The following is a 20,894-nucleotide window of genomic DNA, read 5'->3' as shown; positions in this document are numbered from 1 at the left end:
CTGTAAGGCGTGTCAGAGTATTGTCGGGCATTTTGTAACTGGGCTCTTTTGTGGCATTGGCGCAGTAAAGGATTCTTTCTGGCCATGCGGCTAATTTTTGTTCAAGTATCGTCGTATTATTCTCCTTGAAAAAATTACAACATCTTTTTCCAGAGCAGCCTGTATTTCTCCTGAGGTTACCTGTGGGTTTTTCTTTGTATCAAGAGCAATTCATCTGGCAGTTGTGGCTGCAAACTTTCTTGGTCTACCTGACCTTGGCTTGATCTCAAGGGATCCCTGAATTTTCCACTTCTTAGTGATTGATTGAACAGTAATCTCTGGTATATTCAAAGCTCAGTATCTAGCCTGCTCAGTGTATCCACATGAGAGCCAACAAACTCATTGATTATTTATACACAGACAATTAAAAAAAAAAACCACAGATGTGGAAAAATAACCTTTAATTGCTATTCTAACCTGTGTGTGTCACCTTGTGTGGTTGTACCAAGGGCAAACATTACAGGGTATGTAAATTTTTGATCAGGGCCATTTGGGTGACTTCTGTTATTCTGATTTAAAAAGGAGCCAAACAACTATGTGATAATAAATGGCTTTGCATGATCACTATCCTTAACCCCTTCACGCCGCCCGTATGCAAATATGTGGCCCCACTTGACTGGGCCTTTTTCCATGGAGCTGCTAATTTGCATACCTGTCTTTGCGCTGGGAGCGCTTCGCATGGCGCTCTCCCAGCACAGAGACCGGCGTCTCACTGAGAGCCCAGAGTCCTCTGGTAATGATTGGGACCTGAAACTCCCGATTTCTGGTCGCCTGATCGCTGTGATAGCCAATCAGAGGCTATCACCATGAACAGTCACTGTGAAGTTGGCCCTGTGTTTTCTCTCTCTGAATGGAGGAGAGAGATGCATTGTATCTCCCTCTGTCCTTTCAGAGAGAAAAAAAAAAGTGTGTAAAAAAATAAATAATAAAAACAAAAATTGCCTAGATCAAGGTTTGATCTAGGCCAGTGCCACAGTTAATGTTTGGTTCAGGGCCAGTATTTTTGTCAGGATTTAATTTTTTTCTAATTTTTTAACTTGGTATCAGTGCCTGTCAGTTTATTTTAGGCAGGATTTAAAAAAAAAAAAAAAAAAGAAGCAAAATGCGCACTATTGTTTCTGGGCCATACTATGGGTACAAACAACAACTAACATACACATATGTGCGATCGTCAGGAGCAAGAGAATTTATTTTGAGTTGTTTGGTTGTAGGTTATGGTATTAGCAAGAAATATACAGCCAAATTTTGAATAAAAAAAATGTCTTACTATTTTGGGCCAGCTTTCCTTTGATAATGGAAAAAAAATGAGGATATATCCATCACTATTCACCACCAAATGAAATCCGAATTTGTCCTGAAAAAAACAAGGTATAATCCGCCTGGATAGTTGTGATAATATGTGCGGTTTTACAGACACATGTCAAAGTTGCAAAATTGTGTTTGGGCGCAAAGGGGTTAAATAAGGCATGATCAGTCATATTTTCAATATCGATGCCAAAATTTCATGATTTCTGCCAGGGTATGCAAACTTTTTTGAGCACAACTGCATGCTTTGTATCATGTTCAGCAACCCTCTCTTCGCCCCTCCCCCCCATACTCTGTGACAGGGGGCAGGGTTCCTCTCGCTCACGACCTCCGTCACATTTTAACATTAGTGCAGCTGTGCAGGAGATCTGTCAATTAATGGATTATAAGCCATGTTTGCTACTATGGCAGTTGGCTTGTAGTCTCTTAATGGACTGTGAGGGCCCTGATGAGCTCGAGGAAATGTTTGCAGGAGCCTGACCTTGCACCTGCGACCCATTGATCGAAGGTGCATTGCTGTTCAGGTTACTATAGAAAACAAAACTTGCAAGAATAGGTGCATTTATTATTTTTTTCATTTAAAGGTGAACTTAGCATTTAACAAAGTTTAAATCTGCTTTGCTTATGTTTTAATTTCCTTTCAGGCCAAACAGAAGGTGGATGCATATCATTTGCAGTTGCAGAACTTGCTGTATGAAGTTATGCACCTTCAGAAGGAAATTACCAAATGCCTAGAGTTCAAGTAAGGAAGGACAAGCCTGTAGACTAATTTTCTGTGTATATGTGTTTATTTTTTTATGTATAGGAAAATTGTTATAAATACTTACCGTCATTTTCCTTTCCTGGCCTCTCCTCGCACAGCTTGGGTTAACTACCAAGGTTTGCTGATGGGAGGAGGGCCAGGAAAACGGAAAATTGTTATCAATGCTTACCGTAATTTTCCTTTCCTGTCCTGACCTCATGTCATGGGAGGACAGCTAGGAAATGTGTGTATGTGTGTGTATGTAATAAATATATGTGTGTGTATATGTATGTGTGTATGTATGTATGTGTGTGTGTGTGTGTGTGTATATATATATATATATATATCTCAAAATTTCAAGTCTGGAGCTACTAGCCAGGACTTAAGAGTTACTTGCTACCAGTTGCCCCACCCCTAGTTCTGCCCCTAAACACAACCTTGTAAGTTAACTCATGAACTGGCACTGTTAAATGTTTTATGCAGAATGAAGGAAAGGAAGAAAAGAAATGGGAGGAAGGGAGGGTAGGAAGGGAGGGGGTGGGTGGACTGAAGGAAGGAAGGTTGGTTGGTGAAACTCACATGCTCATTCAGAAGTATCAGAGATGTCGGCTGCTCTGTGTTCAATATCCCACCCACACATCCTCTGAAGCTGCACGGACTGGAGTGTGGGCAGGTACAGGTGGAGGTAGAGCAGATTCAGCCTCTCCTTCAATGAAGCAGCGTGAAGCCGCAAGAGGGAGAGGAGGAGATTTGGCTTCCAGCTGCTTCATTGAAAGACATACTGAAGATTGCTGCTTGTCACCACCGCCACCCCTCCCACACACCGCTAGGGCTGTTCGCCCCCAGCTTATTTCCACTTGCCCAATGCGAGTGGGTATTCATGTGATAACACTGAAGAGATGACACTTTGCTACAATGTAAAGTAGTGAGTGTATAGCTTGTACATATTCAGAAAAAACAAAAAGTGTAGTGTGAAAAAAGACAGGACACATCCTTTGACAAGTCCTTTATTAAAAGAAAAATATAAAAGAATGTCCCCCACAGTAGATCCCACATCAATCACAATGCCTGACGCCACCGACCCGGGAAAAAAAAAAAGGTTCCGCACCCGACGCTGGCTCCCGCTGTCTGCCTGCTCTGGTGGTTTGACAGTTCTTAAATATGTAAGGGGCGGAGCCACCTGGGGACATCATTTGAGTGACCCCCGCCCCATGTGACATCATTGTCCCAAAGCACCCCCCCATGTTGAGAGCATGTGGCCTGTCTGGTATGGTTCGGGGGGGGATGCTCGCACGTCATCCCAACCCCCCCCTTTCCCGACCTGCCAGGCTGCATACTCTGATAAGGGTCAAGTATGGATTTTGGGGGGGGGGCCCCCACACCATTTTTTTTTTTTTTCTATTTTTAATTTTGGTGTGGGAGTTCCCCTCAAAATCTATACCAGACCTGAAGGGCTTGGTATGGATAGGAGGGGGGACCCCACGCCATTTTTTTTTTAAATTTATTATGGTGCTGGTTTTTAAATGTAATTACAGGTGTGTTGTTTTTTTTTTTTTTTTTTTTTTTTTTTTTACCTTCACTATAGCTCAGAATGTCAGCTGTCACTTTCCCCCCAGCTAAAAGAGAGAATTTTCTTTTAGTTTATTTCCTGAGTTAAAGGAAACAATATTTCCTTTTAGTGTCTTAAAAGAAACAGAGTTTTCTGTAATATATATAATATTATATACACACACACACATTTTTCTTTTACTTTTTAACTGCTGGTAGTGCTGCAGGGTGCAATAGCAGTTTGTGGTGTAAAATTAGTAATAAACAGCCAGGTTACACAGGTAGCTAAAATAAAAACTGATTGTCACTTTTGCTGTGAATCACAGTACAAGTTGAACAGAATTATATATCCTTTGACTAAACAGGTACACATAGAGGTATTTCAATTGTATAGTTATCAGCTTGCCTGGAGTTCCACTTGAGTGCCTCTAAAGAGCACTTCTGTAATTATTACTTTTTCACATCTGGTAGCAGTTTTTGTTGGAGAAATAACACAGTGCTAGATCTTGAGGAGCTAAATATTTTGTACATGATCTGTCCCATCTCCATACATTGAAAATTAAATCACTTTGGCAGCATGACTTCTTCAAATACAGCATTCTCAGAAATTCAAACCGGGAAATATTAACAAAGACACTTTCTTTCCAATTATGTCAGTTTATTGCTGTTTCTTTCTCTGCAGATCTAAGCATGAAGAAATTGAGTTGGTAAATGTGGAAGAATTTTACAGTGAAGCTCCATCAGAGATCAGCAAGCCAGACATAACTTCTGGTGATCCCCATCAACAAACATTAGCCCGTTTGGACTGGGAGCTTGAGCAGAGGAAAAGGTTAAATGTGATTTACTATATTAGAGTTAACCATGTGGTAATGTATTTTACTAGGTCACCATTTTGGTGTTTTTTAAATCCTACAGAATCTAAACATTTTTTGTTACTGTGAGAAAGGATTAATAACTTTAAGTCTTTATTGCTGAGTGTATCCCCCTGTTGGGGAGATTTCTTAACACCTTCTGCTCTCTATGAATGCAGTAAATTACTTTTTAGCAGGGTTAGAACTGTTGTAGGGTTATTTTTTGCTACATGGAAGGTAGTTTCCCCTATATCTGTCACTCTGGGTGACAGAGTGTCACTGATACAGGATGCAGTTTCTCCAACAGGAACAGTAAAAAAAAATTTGTCTGCTAGAACGGGGTCAAATTTAGAATCTCCATAAACGTTTTATTGCTGTCTGCGTTCCCCTTTGGGAGAATTCTCTTTATTTCCTATCCAAATGAACAGTGTCACTTGAACAACAACAATTGTGACAAAATATGTGTATCCATTGAAATATGGTGTCTGTAATCTGCATGTTTTGCGTACTGTGTTAGATTGGCGGAGAAGTACAAGGAGAGTTTGGCCAGTAAAGAGAAGATTCTAAAAGAGATAGAAGTGAAGAAGGAATATCTGAACAGTCTTCAGCCACAGCTTCACAACATTATGCAGGTAATATATTGTAGAAAAGCAAGGACTTTTTTGAAACTATTGTATAAGGACATACTGTAAGGGCCAATTCACACTATACAGAGGGGAAAATAATTATTTGATCCCCTGCAGATTTTGTAAGTTTGCCCACTTACAAAGAAATGAAAGGTCTATAATTTTTATCATAGGTGTATTTTAAATGATAGAGACAGAGTATCAACCAGAAATCCAGAAAAAACACATGATACAAATGGTATAAATTGAGTTGCAGTTCAGTGAGTAAAATAAGTATTTGATCCCCAAGCAAAACATGACTTAGTACTTGGTGGAGAAACCCTTGTTGGCAAGCACAAAGGTAAGATGTTTCTTGTGGTTGGCTGCCAGGTTTGCACACATCTCCGGTGGGATTTTGATCCTTTCTTCTTTGCAGATCATCTCTAAATCCTTAAGGTTTCTTGGTTGTCGCTTGGCAACTTGAGGAGTCAGCTCCCTCCATAACTTTTCTATAGGATTAAGGTCTGGAGACTGGCTAGGCCTCTCCATGAATTTAATGTACTACTTCTTGAGCCACTTCTTTGTTGCCTTGGCGGTATATTTTGGGTCATTGTCATGTTGGAAGACCCATCCACGACCCATTTTCAGTGTTCTGGCTGAGGGAAGAAAGTTCTCATCCCAGATTTTACACTACATGGCCCTATCCATTGGCCCCTCAATGCGGAAGACGTGGCCTGTACCTTTTTTTAGCAGAGAAACAGCCCCAAAGCATGATGTTTCCACCTCCGTGCTTGACTATAGGGATGGCGTTTTTAGAGTCCTAGTCCGCATTTTTCCTCCTCCAAACCCAGAGAGTTGAGTTAATGCCAAAGAGCTCAATTGTGGTCTCATCTGACCACAGCACTTTCTCCCAATCCTTCTCTGAATCATTTAGATGTTTATTGGCAAACTTCAGACAGGCCTGTACATGTGCCTTCTTGAGGAGTGGAACCTTGCGGGCACTGCTGGATTTCAGTCCATGACAGTGTACTGTGTTACCAATGGTTTGTTTGGTGACTGGCCCAAACTACCTTGAGATCATTCACAAGCTCCTCCCGTGTATATTTGGGCTGATCTCGCACTTTTCTCATGATTATGCTTGCCCCATGAGGCGAAATATTGCATGGAACTCTAGACTGAGGGCGTTTGATGGTTATTTTGTATTTCTTCCATTTGCAAATAATTGCTCAAACAATTGTCTCCTTCTCACCAAGCTTCTTGCTGATGGTTTTGTAGCCCATTCCAGCATTGTGCAGGTCTACAATCTTGTTTCTGACATCCTTTGACAGCTCTTTGGGTTTGCCCATGGTGGTGAGGTTTGAAAGAGAGGTGTTTTGTTTAATACACATAACGAGTTGTCATTAGGAGCACCTTCTTAAATTGACAGGACTAATTTGTGTACCACATCAGCACATAGCCAGTCTGTGGGAGCCAGAAATATTGTTGGTTGGTAGGGCATCAAATTATTATTTTACTCACTGAACTGTAACTCACTTTAACATTTGTAATCGTGTTTTTTCTGGATTTTTGGTTGGTATTCTGTCTTTATCATTTAAAATACACCCATGATGAGTTATAGACCCTTCATTTCTTTGTAAGTGGGCAAACGTACAAAATCTTCAGGGGATCAAATAATTTTCCCCACTGTATGTGGTGACAGATGTTTTTTATCACATAAACTACACCCCCTGAATCTAACAGATGTCCACCCAGCATTATAGTATCCAGCCAGCATTTTCCTGTTGGCAGTAAGAGCACCGTTAATGGATAGTAAGAAGTTAAATGAGCAGTGGTAGAAGTTAGCTCCTATGCGTTCAAAGTTGAATCTTTTAATTACATTGTGTTTGAGTATCAGAGACGCAACTGAGGACTTTTTCTTAGGCAGGACTTTTAGTTTAGAAACTTTTCAAAGGCTGGTGGATTGACTTTTAATGTTCCATAAACTGGGGTTTCATGCATTTTATACTATTCGTGATTAAAAAAAATGACCAGCAAATAGTTTTTCCTAAAGCTTGGATAAATTGCTCCTTTCCATTTTTTAGTTTCCTTTTACTTTTGGTATGTGTTTGACAGAGTTTTCTATAATTAAAATGGAAACTAATGCCAATTTTTCTATCACCAGGCTTCACTACCAGTCCAGGAATACTTGTCAATGCCATTTGATTGCATGCATAAACAATATGAGATCGCACGCCACCTTCCAGCACCTCTGTATGTACTGTTTGTCCAGGCAAGTGCCTACAGTCAGGCATGTGGTGAGTACCTGCATCATTCCCTAATATACACAGTACAATACTTCTCTAGGTTGGTCCACTTACATCTGCTCAAACACTGGGTACCAGTGCAGCTCGCAAATGGGGATTTCAAATAAAGAATGTACGATGGATGCAATCCTGTAAAAGTCCACTTCTTTATAATAGAAAATCCATAAAATAGGTACAGTACAGCAAGAGAGAATACTGGCACTTGTCACGCTGTCAAGCTCTTACTCATAGAATATTCACCACATTATTCTGCTTGCTAATTAAACACATATCACCGCAGAGGTGTTTAATCATTGCAGCTAGAGATAATCCGTGGATACGTAGTCTCACAAAATATAAATAAAAATTAAAGGAGAAGTATGGCCAAAGCTTTTTCAGCTGTACTTCTCCTATAGACTATAGGAGTGCAGTTTGTTCTTCAGTCCTGTGACCTATTTTCAGCCTACAGCAGGTTACAGCCTGCTCTCGGCTGACATCGCTCAGTCACTCCAGGCAGAGGAAAGAGTCCAACTTTATATCGGGATCCACCTAGATACCTGGACCAGCAGCTGGGCCAGCCACTCAGCTGTGCCTCTGGGAGACTGAGCCAGCTGCTCACTACCCTTCACAGCTCGTTACTCCAGTGAGCACTAGAGGGGCAGAGAGGCGGTGACTAACAGTCATAGCTCTCTGCTCAGAGTGCAGGGGAAACCTGAGGGATCGGTGGTCTTTGACTGCTCAATTCCCAGTGCAGAGGCAGATTTTGACCTTCATGCGTTGCAGCATTGGATTAATGCCTCTAGTGGATTTGTTTTGCTGTTATTTCTAAAGGTTGTAATGCGCTGTTCTGTTTCAGGTCACATACAGTAAATTTATTAAACCAAAACTTTTGGTTTATGTTTGGGCTTTTATGTGTGTTTTTTGTTTCTCCAGTTGTAAGTTCGTAGGTAACGTTCTTACCCGCTGCATCCAGTCTTATTCAATGTTTTATGCGGAAGAGGAGCTTTCAATAATTGCTGTGAGCAGATGCAGCTTGAATTTTTCAGCTTCCGATAAAGAAAAGCAGGTTTTTTTATTCAAATAACCGTAAAAGCCTTGGGTCCTAAAAGTCTAAAAAAAATTTAGGTATGCAGGTTAGACCTATTGCAATTGTCATGTTAACTACATTTTTAAAAATAATAAACAAGTTATACTTACCTGTTCTGTGCAATGGTTTTGCACAGAGAAGCCCCAATCCTTCTGTTTTAGTGTCCCCTGCTGGCTCCCCTGGCTCCTCTTTTTGCTGTGCCAACATAAGCCGTTTCCTATTTTGGCACACCTGCTGCCATATACCGAGCCACGCTACCTGTGTCTATAGAAACACAGTGCGGCTTGGCCCTACCCCACCCCTTGTCACAGGATTTGATTGACAGCAGCAGGAGCCAATGGCTCCCTCTGTTATCAATCTGCCCTTTGAGGAGGGAGAGAATGGAGAGAGCCTCTGCTCTTGGACCGAGCAATAGATCAAGATCAGGCTCAGGTAAATAAGGGGGGTGGGGGGTAGCTGCACCCAGAAGGTTTTTTACCTTAATACAGAGAATTCATTAAGATAAAAAACTTCCTGCCTTTACAACATTAAAGCAAGTCTGTCAGCAAAATTTAGGTTCAAAGACCTGGAGATCAGGCTGCTCCAACAAAAGCTCTCTTGTTTTTGTATAAGGTCAAAGCAGTCAAGTTTTCAACACTACCGAGGTGTCAGATTTTTGCTTGTCAGAACAGCCCAGCATTCAGGCATAACAGCAGGGACTTAAGGCTTCTGCAGTTATGTACACCTCGAGGTTCCTGCACTTTAGACCTAACAACTGACAGAGCTGCTTTAAGATGTATACTGTAAAATTGTAATGGTAATAGAAACTAAATTTAAAATACTCATTTACAGTTAGATAAGGCTATTTTATTTTTTGTATTACAATTTTACATAGCGACGACAATTTATGCAGAGATATTTATTTTTATATATATATATATATATATATATATATATTTTACATTCACTTCAGTTTAAATGACTTTTTACAAGTTTAAGGCCTCATGCACATGGGTGGTTAGGCCCATACAGTGTAAAATCCCAGCATTTGCAGCATACAACCCACTGCCAGAAGCCTGTCATAAGGCTGAATACCTAGTGGTTTTATTGTACTAGTACTAAAAGCGTATGGCTCTATTGTACTGCTTAGGACAGTGTACAGCCTCCCTATGTATTTCAGCCTGTCATCAAGTTTGACAGACTGCTGGTAGTGGGCTGTACAATGCACCTCTGTGCCTCCTGGACACCCAAAAATGTCTGCACTTTAGTGCTTTAACGCCCTTGTGCCTTAAACTGAACTCAAAGTTAAGTGAAAAAAATAATCTGTACAGTCCCAACCCCCTTTCCCCCCTTCTGCCAGTCCATCATTGCAAAGTTTAAATGCTCAGTGGTGAAGGAGTAGGCAGCTGTACCTGGCCTCCTCGCTGTCCCAACACTCTTGAATGGGGGTGGCCCATCGCTGTTTTTGCGTACAATACAGGACTTGCAGGACTTCCAATTGCCAGCAGAGTGGCAAAGGAAAGCATTTAATGAGTATTTAACTCTTGAAATGCAGGGGCTCACTGCAGGAGTAATTTTTTTTCACTTAATATGGAGTTTGACTTTCTTCCTTGAGATTGTTTGACTTTTGTCTGTGTTGGATATTATTTTGTCTCCAATATTTTCACAGCTCTAGACACAGCACCATCTGTACATAGCAGAATTCCTGCAATTATTTGTCCCATACTTCTTCCTGGCTTGTAGCCAAGATATGACCATGTTTTCTTTGCCGTTCCTCCACATGTCCTTTGTCTTTCTCTCTCACCCTCTTATTCATGTCTTGCTTTCTTCATGTCTTTTCTCTCCCTGATGTCAGCCCACATGAAGAGTTACTCCCAGCCCTATAGGCAGGGTGAGTATACATCTTCCAGTCACATCCACTCTGTCATCTTCACCTCTGTGTGATGGTTTTGTTTTCACTCTTCAGCGCAAGCTTCGTAGAGGTTAGCTTCAGCTGTGTTGCTAGTGGCACGCTTATCTGTTAGTCCTGTAATAATTCTGAGAGTCTGCCCTGCTGCAAAACTTCACATGAGCCTTTCCTAATTTGCCTTCTCTGAGCTGCTGGTGCAAAGTGCAGATTGCATTATTAACCTTGGACTTGCATGAATATTTCAGATCTTTTTGTATCTAAACACTTGGGAGTTTATTTTTATTTTTTATATGAAAAGTGTCTTTTCTATATGCCTGTTTTATTAGGACTATGTGCATTTTATTTTTTTCATAACACACATAGTATTGTAACTTTCATATTTACATGACTAGAATAATTGGGCCAAAGAAAAGGGATTTATCAATTTTATATTTACTTAGTTTTAGGTTCTACTGATTTTCCCCATTTATCTATCTTCTGCTGTATAACCCTAGGGATTCCCACACACTCCCCTATGCTGCTAAGAGAGATTTACCAGTTGTCGACTGGTCATATTATTAGCAACACCTTGATTTCCAGCACACAGTTAACTGTGTCAGTAGGAAAGACACGTAATTGATGGTTAGCCCTCCCCTAATACCCATCTAAGTTAGAGCTTAGCTACCAGTAAATCAGGGCACCAGATGGCATGTAGCAATCCATTCTTTTAGTCCAGTGTTCACACTAGATTATGCTGGGACCCAGAAAATAAGCCATCCAAAAGACTGATTGACGGTGATACTTACTCCTGTGTTTTCTGTTCTGGTTTTTGTCTAATCATTTTTCTGTATAATGTTGTAGACAAGAAGCTCTTAGTCACCATTGAAGGGAATGTCGAAGAGGCAAAAGCTTTATTTAAACCGCCAGACGATTCACAAGGTAGCTTTCTGAAAAGCAATTATTTTATTCATCTTGAAGACTGAACATGATGTACTTTATTTTGTATGCCACTTGTTTTCTTGTCCATTCTTTTCTAAAGGAAATGTAGCCATTCTTAGGTCCAACTTCTGATGATGATGTTTCCTAATAGTTTAGTAGTAATGCTGTGACATAGCTTGAATTATTCTTTCATACTTATAACCAGGTGAGCTTTAAGGCCTTTGTTGTGGTTTTTTTGTTTTTGTTTTTTGTTTTTTTGCATTTCCGCTATGCAGCTATTAATTGAGCAGGATTTTTTTATTGATTGATACAGAGGTTGAAGCATGTTACTATAGATACAAGGGGGGAATTAACAGAGTACTTCTAAACTTAGAAAAAGGAGCAGATGCTGCGCCTGCTTAACAAGAGGCACAAGCCCCTTTGGTAATTAGAACTGAACTGCTTTGTGTTCTACGCTATGTCTGTCACAGAACAGCAGCTAGAACTCCATGCTCCAATTCCTCCAATTTTCTGTTGCACAAAGCTTAGTTAATTCCCAGAAAAGTGCCAACTTTATTCTGATTTCTCCTATTTATCTGGACACCAAAATAATGTTTCTGGTACAAAGCGTGATAGTTGTTAACAATAAGTGTGTGTATATTTGAAGCTTTAGGGAGGGACGGGTGAGAACATCTGCCACGTCCTTTTTTTTTTTTTTCTTTTTTTTTTTCAGTATTTTTAAATATTGAGGAAATTCCCCTTTACTGTACCAGAAATGTAAAAAGAAGTTACCATTGTCCCTGGAACAGGTGTCCCCATTGGAAGATTTCCCCTTACCTCCTGCCCTGTAGGGACGCCTCTAAAATTTTCCTTCAGTTTCTGCCTTGGTGACAGTGGTCATCTGTAGATCTTTAGAGAGGTGATTTTTTTTTTTTTTCCACTTAGCCAGCAATAAAAACACGACCAAGAGTCTACCCATTCCCTACACTAGCCGTCATTAAATGTTGGACCGTGGTCTGAACACAGACTGAGCAATGAACCTGTCCAGACTGTTGGCCCGCCGGTCTTGAGCGCCAGATCCCTGCCGCTCAGCAGTCATTGGTTGCTGGGAGCATGGGCATCCCAGCAACCAATGATGTCACCTGTGGGCCCAGCCCACTGCAGCTCGTTCACTCTCCGTGCTCCCCGCTCCAGCTCCCTGCCAGCCCGCAAGGTATGGTGTGATGTCACGTGTGTGCCCCACACCCTTCATTAGGGTTTCCGGCACAGCTCCCACTCATTGCAGCTTGCTACCTCTGCTGGCTCCCATTCCCTGCCTGCCTTCAAGGTAGGTGTGTGTGTGTGTGTGTGTGTGTGTGTGTGTGTGTGTGTGTGTGTGTGTGTGTGTGTTTCATAGAGATGTACAGAGGCACATTTTTGTTAAGGGGCACTCTGACATACATATGATGGATATATTTCCCCATCCATACTGATGGGGAAATATAAAGGAAATGGGCACTTTGATGGGGGCACCTGGTTTAAAGGGGGACTCGGAAGGGGACAGCTGTTGGAAAAGGGCACTGCGATGGGAACGCCTGATGTGATGGGGGCACCTGATGTAAGGGGCATTCTGATGGGGACAGCCTATGTAAGGGCTCACTGTTATGAGGGAACCTTATATAATGGGGCACTCTGATGGGTACAACTGATGTAAGGGGGAATACTGATGGGGGACACCAGACGTAAGGGGTCCTTCTGATGCAGAAACCTGATGTAAGGGGGCACTCTGACAGGAATACCTGATGTAAAGTGGTACTCTGATGGGAAAACATTACTTAAGGGGGCACTCTGATGGGAACCCCTGATCTAAGGAGGTACTCTGAGAGTGGTAAATGCTATGGAAATTGTAAATTTCTTATTTTTTCATAGACTTACAGTGATTACAATCTTTGAGTCATAGCACAAACTTGAGGTTCAGACCTCGGCTGGAAGAAAATTTTAGTGACCAAACCTTGAATTTTAAGTCAATACCCCTGCCCTACGCTGTCAAAAACGAACTAAAAACATGCCTAGAGATATACTTTTAACCGCTTCCCGACCGCCCTATAACAGAAGTACTGCTACAGGACAGCAGGGATGTGCAAAATCACGTGTGTGTATATATACATGATTTTGTTTTTCCAGATAGGGGCCGCGCGCTCCCTACACGTGCCGCTATTATGTCAATAACCAGGTCCCGGTCGGCGATTCTCGGCTGGGATTTGGTGATCTCTCCCCTTTCAGCATGAACAGGCTGCTTTGTACCGCTCTGCACAGCAGAGCAATAAAAAGCAGCTTGTCTCCCTAAAAAAACGCACACATAGTAAAACAAAACACAGCACACTGTTAATCCTTTCACCACCCCAGATGTTAACCCCTTCCTGCCCAGTGTCAGTACAGTGTCAGTGCTTTTTATTAGTGTCAATGGGGATGTCAGTGGCAGTTAGTCAGTTGCCTCCCCCCCCCCCTCCCCCTAGTGTCAGAATGCCCGCTTCAGTCCCTCAATAAGTCGCTGATCGCCACCATTACTAGTAAAAAAAATAAATAAAAATGCCAGTATATATACTGCCATTTGTAGACGCTATAGCTTTCATTTACACTTATTGAGATTCTTTTAGCAAAGACAAAATACTTTTTTGTCCTAGTTTTATGAAGAAATTTAATTTAAAAATTTGTTTTTACTGAATGTTTTATAGCAAAAAGTCAAAAATATTTTTTGGGGTTTTTTTTTTTTTTTTTCAAAATTGTCGGCCTTTTATTGTTTATAGCGCAAAAAATAAAAACCGCACAGGTGATCAAATACCACCAAATGAAAGCTCTATTTGTGGGAGGAAAAAAGGACATATATTTAATTTATGTACAACGCTGCACAACCCGCACTGAAATTGCTACCAATAGATATTCTGATGGGCATGGGTGCAAAGGACTTTATAACATATTTGGGCACATCGTAGGACCTTAACTGTTTTAAGTCCAATTTCAGACATAAACTTTAGTTGGAATAGGATAAAACCTATGGCAGTTTTTTACCGCTGTTTCCCTGATGGGGAGATTTCCCTTTTGTGTCTCTAAGATATCAAGACTGTAAATGAGGGGAAATGTCTATAATGGATACACAACATCAGTTAACACACATTTTAGTTGTGTGGGGAAGGATTATAACTGCTGTCAGGTTACTTCTGTGTACTAGGACAGGAAGTGAGGGGAGATCTCTACAGCAAGGACATATACAGCAATGAAACTTTGGCAGAGGTTCCGTATTTTCCCTATTTATCTAGACCCAAAAAAATGAAGATGAAAATTGAGCTTTATAAAAGAAAGCTATATGTAGTTTGCTTTGCTACCAGGGGGAACAGCCTATTAGTTTAGTTAAAACAACAAGTAACTTACGTGGACAGATCAGTGTTTCCAGTTAGTCTGCCTGGTTTACTAAAGGCTGAATGTGTTCTTTCCTTGCATGGTTTATCTTGTTTTGCTTAATGTGTTTTCAGATGATGAAAGTGATTCTGATGCTGAAGAGGAGCAGACAACGGTGAGTTTATGTATCAAAGGGTAGCATAAATTAGTATGGTGTCAGCTATTGTTTTTAAAAAAAAAAAAACTCACTTAGATTGCACAAGACTCTTTCATAATTGCTAATTCAGAAATGTGCATTCACCAGCTACTTTATTATGGACACCTTTCTAGTAGCAGTTGGACCCAGTTTTGCCTTCAGAACTGCCTTAATTCTTCGTGGCATAGATTCACAAAGGTGTTGGAAACATTCCTCAGAGATTTTGGTCCATGTTGACATGATAGCATCATGCAGTTGCTGCAGATTTGTTGGCTGCACATCCATGATTCAAAAGTCCCGTTCAACCACATTCCAAAGGTACTCTATATTGGATTGAGACTGTGAAGGCCATTGGAGTACTGGTAGGAAAAAAAAAAAGCAACCGAATGCCTGAGCTCCTTCGCTGGATAATGGACTCCACAATGTCAATATCCCCACGTGCATGAAAAGAATGCAAATCTCAACGGACCAGGGAAATCCAAAGAGAACTGTATATGAAGAGACAGAAACAGGGCGCATGGGCCTAGTGCATTACCTTTTTATAAATTAGATTTATTGTTATAAAGTAAAATACAAGAGAAATAAAATCAAATTGAAAGCATGTCACAAGAGATGCAATGTGGTCCAAAACCCCTGAAGGTAGTCTGGTGGGGGACTGTAGACCTATGGATAGCTGATGGCAGACGCGTTTCGAGGTTGTACCTCTTCCTCAGAGCCAATCAAGCAGTGAACTCATTGTCATTTTCAAGAAACCAGTTTGAAATGATTTGAGCTTTGTGACATGGTGCACTATCCTGCTGGAAGTATCCATCAGAAGATGGGTACACTGTAGTTATAATGGGATGGACATGGTCAGCAGCAATACTCGGGTAGGTTGTGGTGTTTAAACGATGCTCAATTGGTACTAAGGGGCCCAAAGTGTGCCAAGAAAATATCTCCCACACCATTGCACCACCAACACCAGACTAAACCGTTGATGCAAGGCAGAATAGATCTATATTTTCATGTTGTTTACACCAAATTCTGACTCTTAGCCTAACCAAAATCTTAGCTGACAGGAATGGCGCCAAGTGTGGTCTTCTGCTTCTGTAGCCCCTCTGCTTCAAGGTTTGAAGTGTTGTGCATTCAGAGATGGTATTCTGCATACCTTGGTTGTAACGAGCGGTTATTTGAGTTACTGTTGCCTTTCTATCATCTCAAACCAGTCTGCCCATTCTTCTCTGACGTCAACAAGGCATTTTCCTCCACACAACTGCCACTCGCCGGATATTTTCTCTTTATCGGACCATTCTCTGTAAACCCTAGGTTGTGCGTGAGATCCCAGTAGATCAGTTTTTGAAATACTCAGACCAGCCTGTCTGGCACCAACAACCATGCCACGTTCACAGTCACTTTTTCCCCTTTCTTCCCATTCTGATGCTCAGTTTGAACTTCAGCACGTTGTCTTCACCAAGTCTAGATTCCTAAATGCATTCAGTTGCTGCCATGTGGATTGGCTGAGTAGCAATATGTGTTACTAATAAAGAAGCCAGCGAGTGTATATTAATAAATCACTTTTTAGTTTTGGACAGAACACATTTTATACAGTACTTATGTTTATTTTTAGTTATGTATAGAACTTTTTGTTAGAGCATGTCTCATCTAGTGTGAAGTTAAAAATCCAAGTCCCCATACTCATGATGTCTGAGCACATGTGTCTTAGTACTGTCAGATGCAAGCTGTGTCCTCTGGAGAGATAATGGATCTCTTTAGGGGATGCAAATACAAGTACTTACTGACTCTTCTTTGACTGAGGAAAGCACCTCAGAGACCATAGCTAATGTTTGAGTGTTGTCTGGGAACTGCAATTTCCGAGAGAAATCTGTTGTCTTTCTAGATGGGACTGACCTTTTTAAATCTTTTAACTGCATTTGAATGTATGTTGGTATGGTCAATCAAAATGGCAGTTTCTGGACATGTACATACCTTTAGGTATCTTCTTGATAGATATTGGATAGTGAAAGCATAAATTTGATTTCAGAACTTTAGGTTTTTCTAACAATGTACTGAGGATATGTAAAAAGTACCAGGTAGTTGAGGTGTTTTTGTATATTTGAGAAAATCCAGGCAACCAATATACCAGGAAAAATAGCAACCTATACTTGCCTTTTGTAGCATGTTGTTTTCTTGTAAGTGAAAGGTCTTGTTTGTTGGCTACCATAGTGGACTGAAAGATTTTATATTCCTCTTTTTTAATTTTCTCCTCTTCCCACAGAAGCGGAGACGTCCAACACTTGGGGTACAGCTGGATGATAAGAGAAAGGAGATGCTGAAGAAACATCCTTTGTCTGTGTACCTTCAAGTTAAGTGTAAAGGTAAGCAACTGTTTTCTCTGTTTATAGACGTAGTTTTTGATGACCTGAGGATATGTTTGTCATAGCAAAGCATTTTGTGTGTTTTTTTTTCTTAGATGGCAGCTCACTGAATCTGTCCTTCTTCTTCCTTATGAACCTCAGTATACTCACCGTAAAAGCAAAGGTTACACCAGCATCTGAATTGTCCAATGCCATTAGTGCGGGGTAAAGTTTTATAGCAAAGACAACAGCCTTTAATGATGTATTAATCAGTCACACAGCTTTTTTGAACCATTGATAATATCCTCTCACATATCTTCCCTTCACTAGTGATTTGCTGAACCCTGACTCTGTGCTCAGCTGCCTCTACCCTGGGGACAATGGCAAGAAAACTCCAAATCCAGCCAACAGATACCAGTTTGATAAAGTGGGGTGAGTTACTGTACATGAATTTGATATAATCAGACGTAATGCCAATCTTCAACTCTCAGTATTAGCCTTCACATGTGTATTTGTGAATGCAACTATATCCGTTTTCCTTGTTTCAGCATCCTGGATTTGTGTGAGTATATTTCAGAGCTTGGCCACCCTTATTTATGGGTACAGACAATGGGTGGACTACACTTTCCAACAGACCATCCACAGGTAAACTTATTTATTGCTGAGTACAATTTACAAATGAGTTGCCATTGCTTGCTAGCTAAGCATTACAGATATGATGTTTTTATTTTGAGAATACATTGTAGAACCACCCCGTACACATAACCTCATCGACCTTTTCGCTAAAGATATATTTCAGACCTCCCTAGGACTTCTTTTTCAAGGTGACTAAAATTCGCCATGAGGAAGGGGTCTTACATTATTCTGAATGTTTTTTCTAAGTAAAAGGACAAGAATGTAAGTTTTGTTTACCCTACTCTAAAGTTGCAAAGTATCAGAAAGGAAGTTCTGTTCTGTTGTCTTCATGCAGCCTTCTGTGGTAGCAGACAATGCTCTAAGTGCCAGTCACATGGAGAAGACCATTCACTTGCTGAGGTCCCGTCTACAATCTCGGTTATCTCTTCACAAGCAATTTGCATCTCTTGGTATGTGTAAATGTCCCCTTTTAGCTGCAGCGTGCATCTTTCATGAGATACCAGTTTTTTCATGTAATTCATTGCTTCATTTTTATAGAGCATGGTGTCATTCCTATGTCTGGAGATTGCCAAATCCTTTTCCCTGCCAAGGTGGTCTCACGGTTAACAAAGTGGAACATAATCACCTTTGATGATTATGTGGTAAGTGAAGAATGTCTATTCACTGTATATTTAACTTCTGTTCAAAGGGTGCTATAGTGAATAGTGTCCTGGAGACAACAGAATCTTACAACATGGCTTGGTACATGACAGAATTGTAGGCTTTGTAAACCTAAAGTAACGTTAAAAATGAAAATCCCGCTGTGCAGTGTCCAATTTTTTAATATTTTAACTGCTACTCCAGTTAGAGAACCTCTTTAAGAAGCCTTATTTCTTGTACTGACAACTTGACATTATTTCAAGCAAATCATGGCAGTCACAAAAGTAGTAAGGTATTTTATGTGATAAAATAGTTGATCACCCCGGGGTACACTTTTTTTTTATTGTATAGGGGCAGGGGAAACTGCATCCCACACACCCCATTGTTGCAGTATTTAACGTAAAAAAAAAGAAGAAGCTGACGTTATGGTGACAGGACAGCTGAGGATGTTTTCCTAGGAAACTGCACAGATTCCAAATGTAATTTTCTAATGCAAACATAACCGCTTCCTGATTGCAATGGATCTCCACAATATTCTTTCTTCCATCCATTGTTTACAACTAGGGACCATATAGTTTGATTAGGTAGTTATATGTGTTACACCAAACTGAATAATGTGATGCTGCTCAATTACAGAAACTCCCATACACGAAAGATGTGGTGGACGCAGGATTAGCAGTAGATACTCATCTGTATTATTCCCTCATGATTGAGCGAGGGACGGGTATGTATTACAAAGTTATAGATGTGATGTAGCTTAATTCATCGTTCTAAATATTACTTTAGTAATATTGTCTTCTTGTGATGTCTGTTTGCCTTCTCTATGCCATGAACTATCTTGCCGTGCCTTCAGCCATTCATTTATCAACATATGTTAGCAACTTTGACAACTTTTCCATGGTCCTCTTTTCTTCATTTTTTTTTTTTTTTTGTTGATTAAAATTTAGAGGTGTTTTTTTTTTTTTTTTTAATTCTTGCATGGTTTGCATTTTAATTAATTTGCCAATCCAGTTCACACAAATTTAATAATTAGGTTTTATCTGTATACATTTTGCCTTCCCTGGTTGACCCTTTCTCCCATTATCAACAAGCTAATGAAATTTATAAATAAAAACTGTCCGTCCGTTTTCTTTGCATACCTTTTAGACCCAGTGATGTCACTGTTGGCATAGTGTGTTACTTTCCCCTTAATGTTCTACATCATACCAGCTTTATTCTTTTTTTTTATAAATATGGAAAATGTCTTTGCTTCATAATTATATTTCAGTGCTCTTAGCAGTTACATTTTGGCAATGTACAGAGCTAAAGGCTGTTGGAGCACGAGATTTTATACAGCCATAATTACTAAACAAAAAGGACATTTTTAGCTGCAGCTTATCAAGCATGTTTTGTTTCTAAATTTCTTCTTTTGTTTGACTTTTGTTACCAGCCAAATTGCAAGGTGCCATGGTTCTTAATCCTGGTTATTGCTCAGTTCCACCATTGTTCAGTCTTTGTCTAAACTGGAAGGGAACACGCAGTTCCAGAAATGATGAAAACATCCGGGTAAGTGGTGACACGGAAGTAGGCCAGCCTCAAGAGCAGGACACTGCAAACTACAGCATGTAGTGACATATTATACAGTACTTGGCATATGAGTGTTGGGATGATAGTGTGAAGAACTGATTGCTGATCTCTACAACTAAGCCCAGATGGGTGAAATACAATGGAAGGGGTGGAAGCTTTTATGTGCACGATTTGGCTGAATGAAGTTGAAGTAAGAAACAACATCAGAGTGTGACCTGGTTTCTATGTTTGTTTATGCACAATGTGGGAACAGGCTTCTCTGACCGTGCCCACAGCAAGGGATGTGGTAGAGCTTGGGAACAGTGAAACGTTGGAATATTTAAAGAGTGTGTAAACTGTTATGATCATTTCTTCCATCTCTGCAGATTATGGAGAGTGAGATTAATGTCTACTATAAGGAGCTAAGTGGCCCTGCTCCTGGATTTCAGCTGCTGACTAATCAGATGCAAAGACTGTGCATGCTGCTAGATGTCTATCTAGAGACAGAATGCCATGATAACAGTGTGGAGGGACCGCATGAATTTCCTCCAGAGAAGATATGTCTACGTTTAGTCAGGTAAACTTTTTAAAAAGACACTACATTTTCTTTACTGTTCTTGCTTTTGTATTTTTCCTGGGTATGCTTTGTATGGGCTGAATTTTTATATTGATTGAAGCTTTGTCCAAAGTATCAGTTACTGAGGTGTTAAGAAGATGGAGACGTTCTCTTAAAAGTTATATATTGCTGTTTGAGATAATCGTGTGTGGTCATTCAGGTATTTGTAAAAATTTGTGTTCACGGGGGTTATTTTCTAAACCTGTATGGTGCAAAATCTGGTGCAGGTCTGCATAGTAACCAATCAGCTTCCAGGTTTTATTGTCAAAGCTTGACTGAAGAAGATGACGTTAGAAGCTGGCTACTATGC

The 20,894-nt window shown here is 40.4% G+C and overlaps 1 protein-coding gene across 3 annotated transcripts in view; it reads left to right on the top strand.

The window, feature by feature from the left end:
• THOC5 (THO complex subunit 5) overlaps nt 1-20,894 on the top strand; it is a 29,085-nt gene that overhangs the window by 5,622 nt on the left and 2,569 nt on the right. For 2 of the 3 annotated variants that reach the window (XM_089655448.1, XM_089655449.1), the window contains exons 5-20: nt 1,989-2,086; nt 4,317-4,463; nt 5,003-5,117; nt 7,252-7,384; nt 10,294-10,329; nt 11,188-11,265; nt 14,754-14,794; nt 17,070-17,169; nt 17,265-17,373; nt 17,479-17,580; nt 17,697-17,793; nt 18,119-18,233; nt 18,322-18,425; nt 19,060-19,147; nt 19,853-19,968; nt 20,355-20,545. In XM_089655448.1, coding sequence (XP_089511574.1) covers nt 1,989-2,086; nt 4,317-4,463; nt 5,003-5,117; nt 7,252-7,384; nt 10,294-10,329; nt 11,188-11,265; nt 14,754-14,794; nt 17,070-17,169; nt 17,265-17,373; nt 17,479-17,580; nt 17,697-17,793; nt 18,119-18,233; nt 18,322-18,425; nt 19,060-19,147; nt 19,853-19,968; nt 20,355-20,545 — 1,670 coding nt within the window. The remainder of the gene's footprint in view (nt 1-1,988; nt 2,087-4,316; nt 4,464-5,002; nt 5,118-7,251; nt 7,385-10,293; nt 10,330-11,187; nt 11,266-14,753; nt 14,795-17,069; nt 17,170-17,264; nt 17,374-17,478; nt 17,581-17,696; nt 17,794-18,118; nt 18,234-18,321; nt 18,426-19,059; nt 19,148-19,852; nt 19,969-20,354; nt 20,546-20,894) is intronic. The other variant, XM_089655450.1, reaches the window with a different exon arrangement.

The sequence above is a fragment of the Staurois parvus genome, unplaced genomic scaffold, assembly GCF_062004578.1.
Source record: "Staurois parvus isolate SC_StPar_1 unplaced genomic scaffold, SC_StPar_1.0 ptg000840l, whole genome shotgun sequence".
Lineage (NCBI taxonomy): Eukaryota > Metazoa > Chordata > Amphibia > Anura > Ranidae > Staurois > Staurois parvus.
This window is presented reverse-complemented; position numbering and strand designations above follow the sequence as displayed.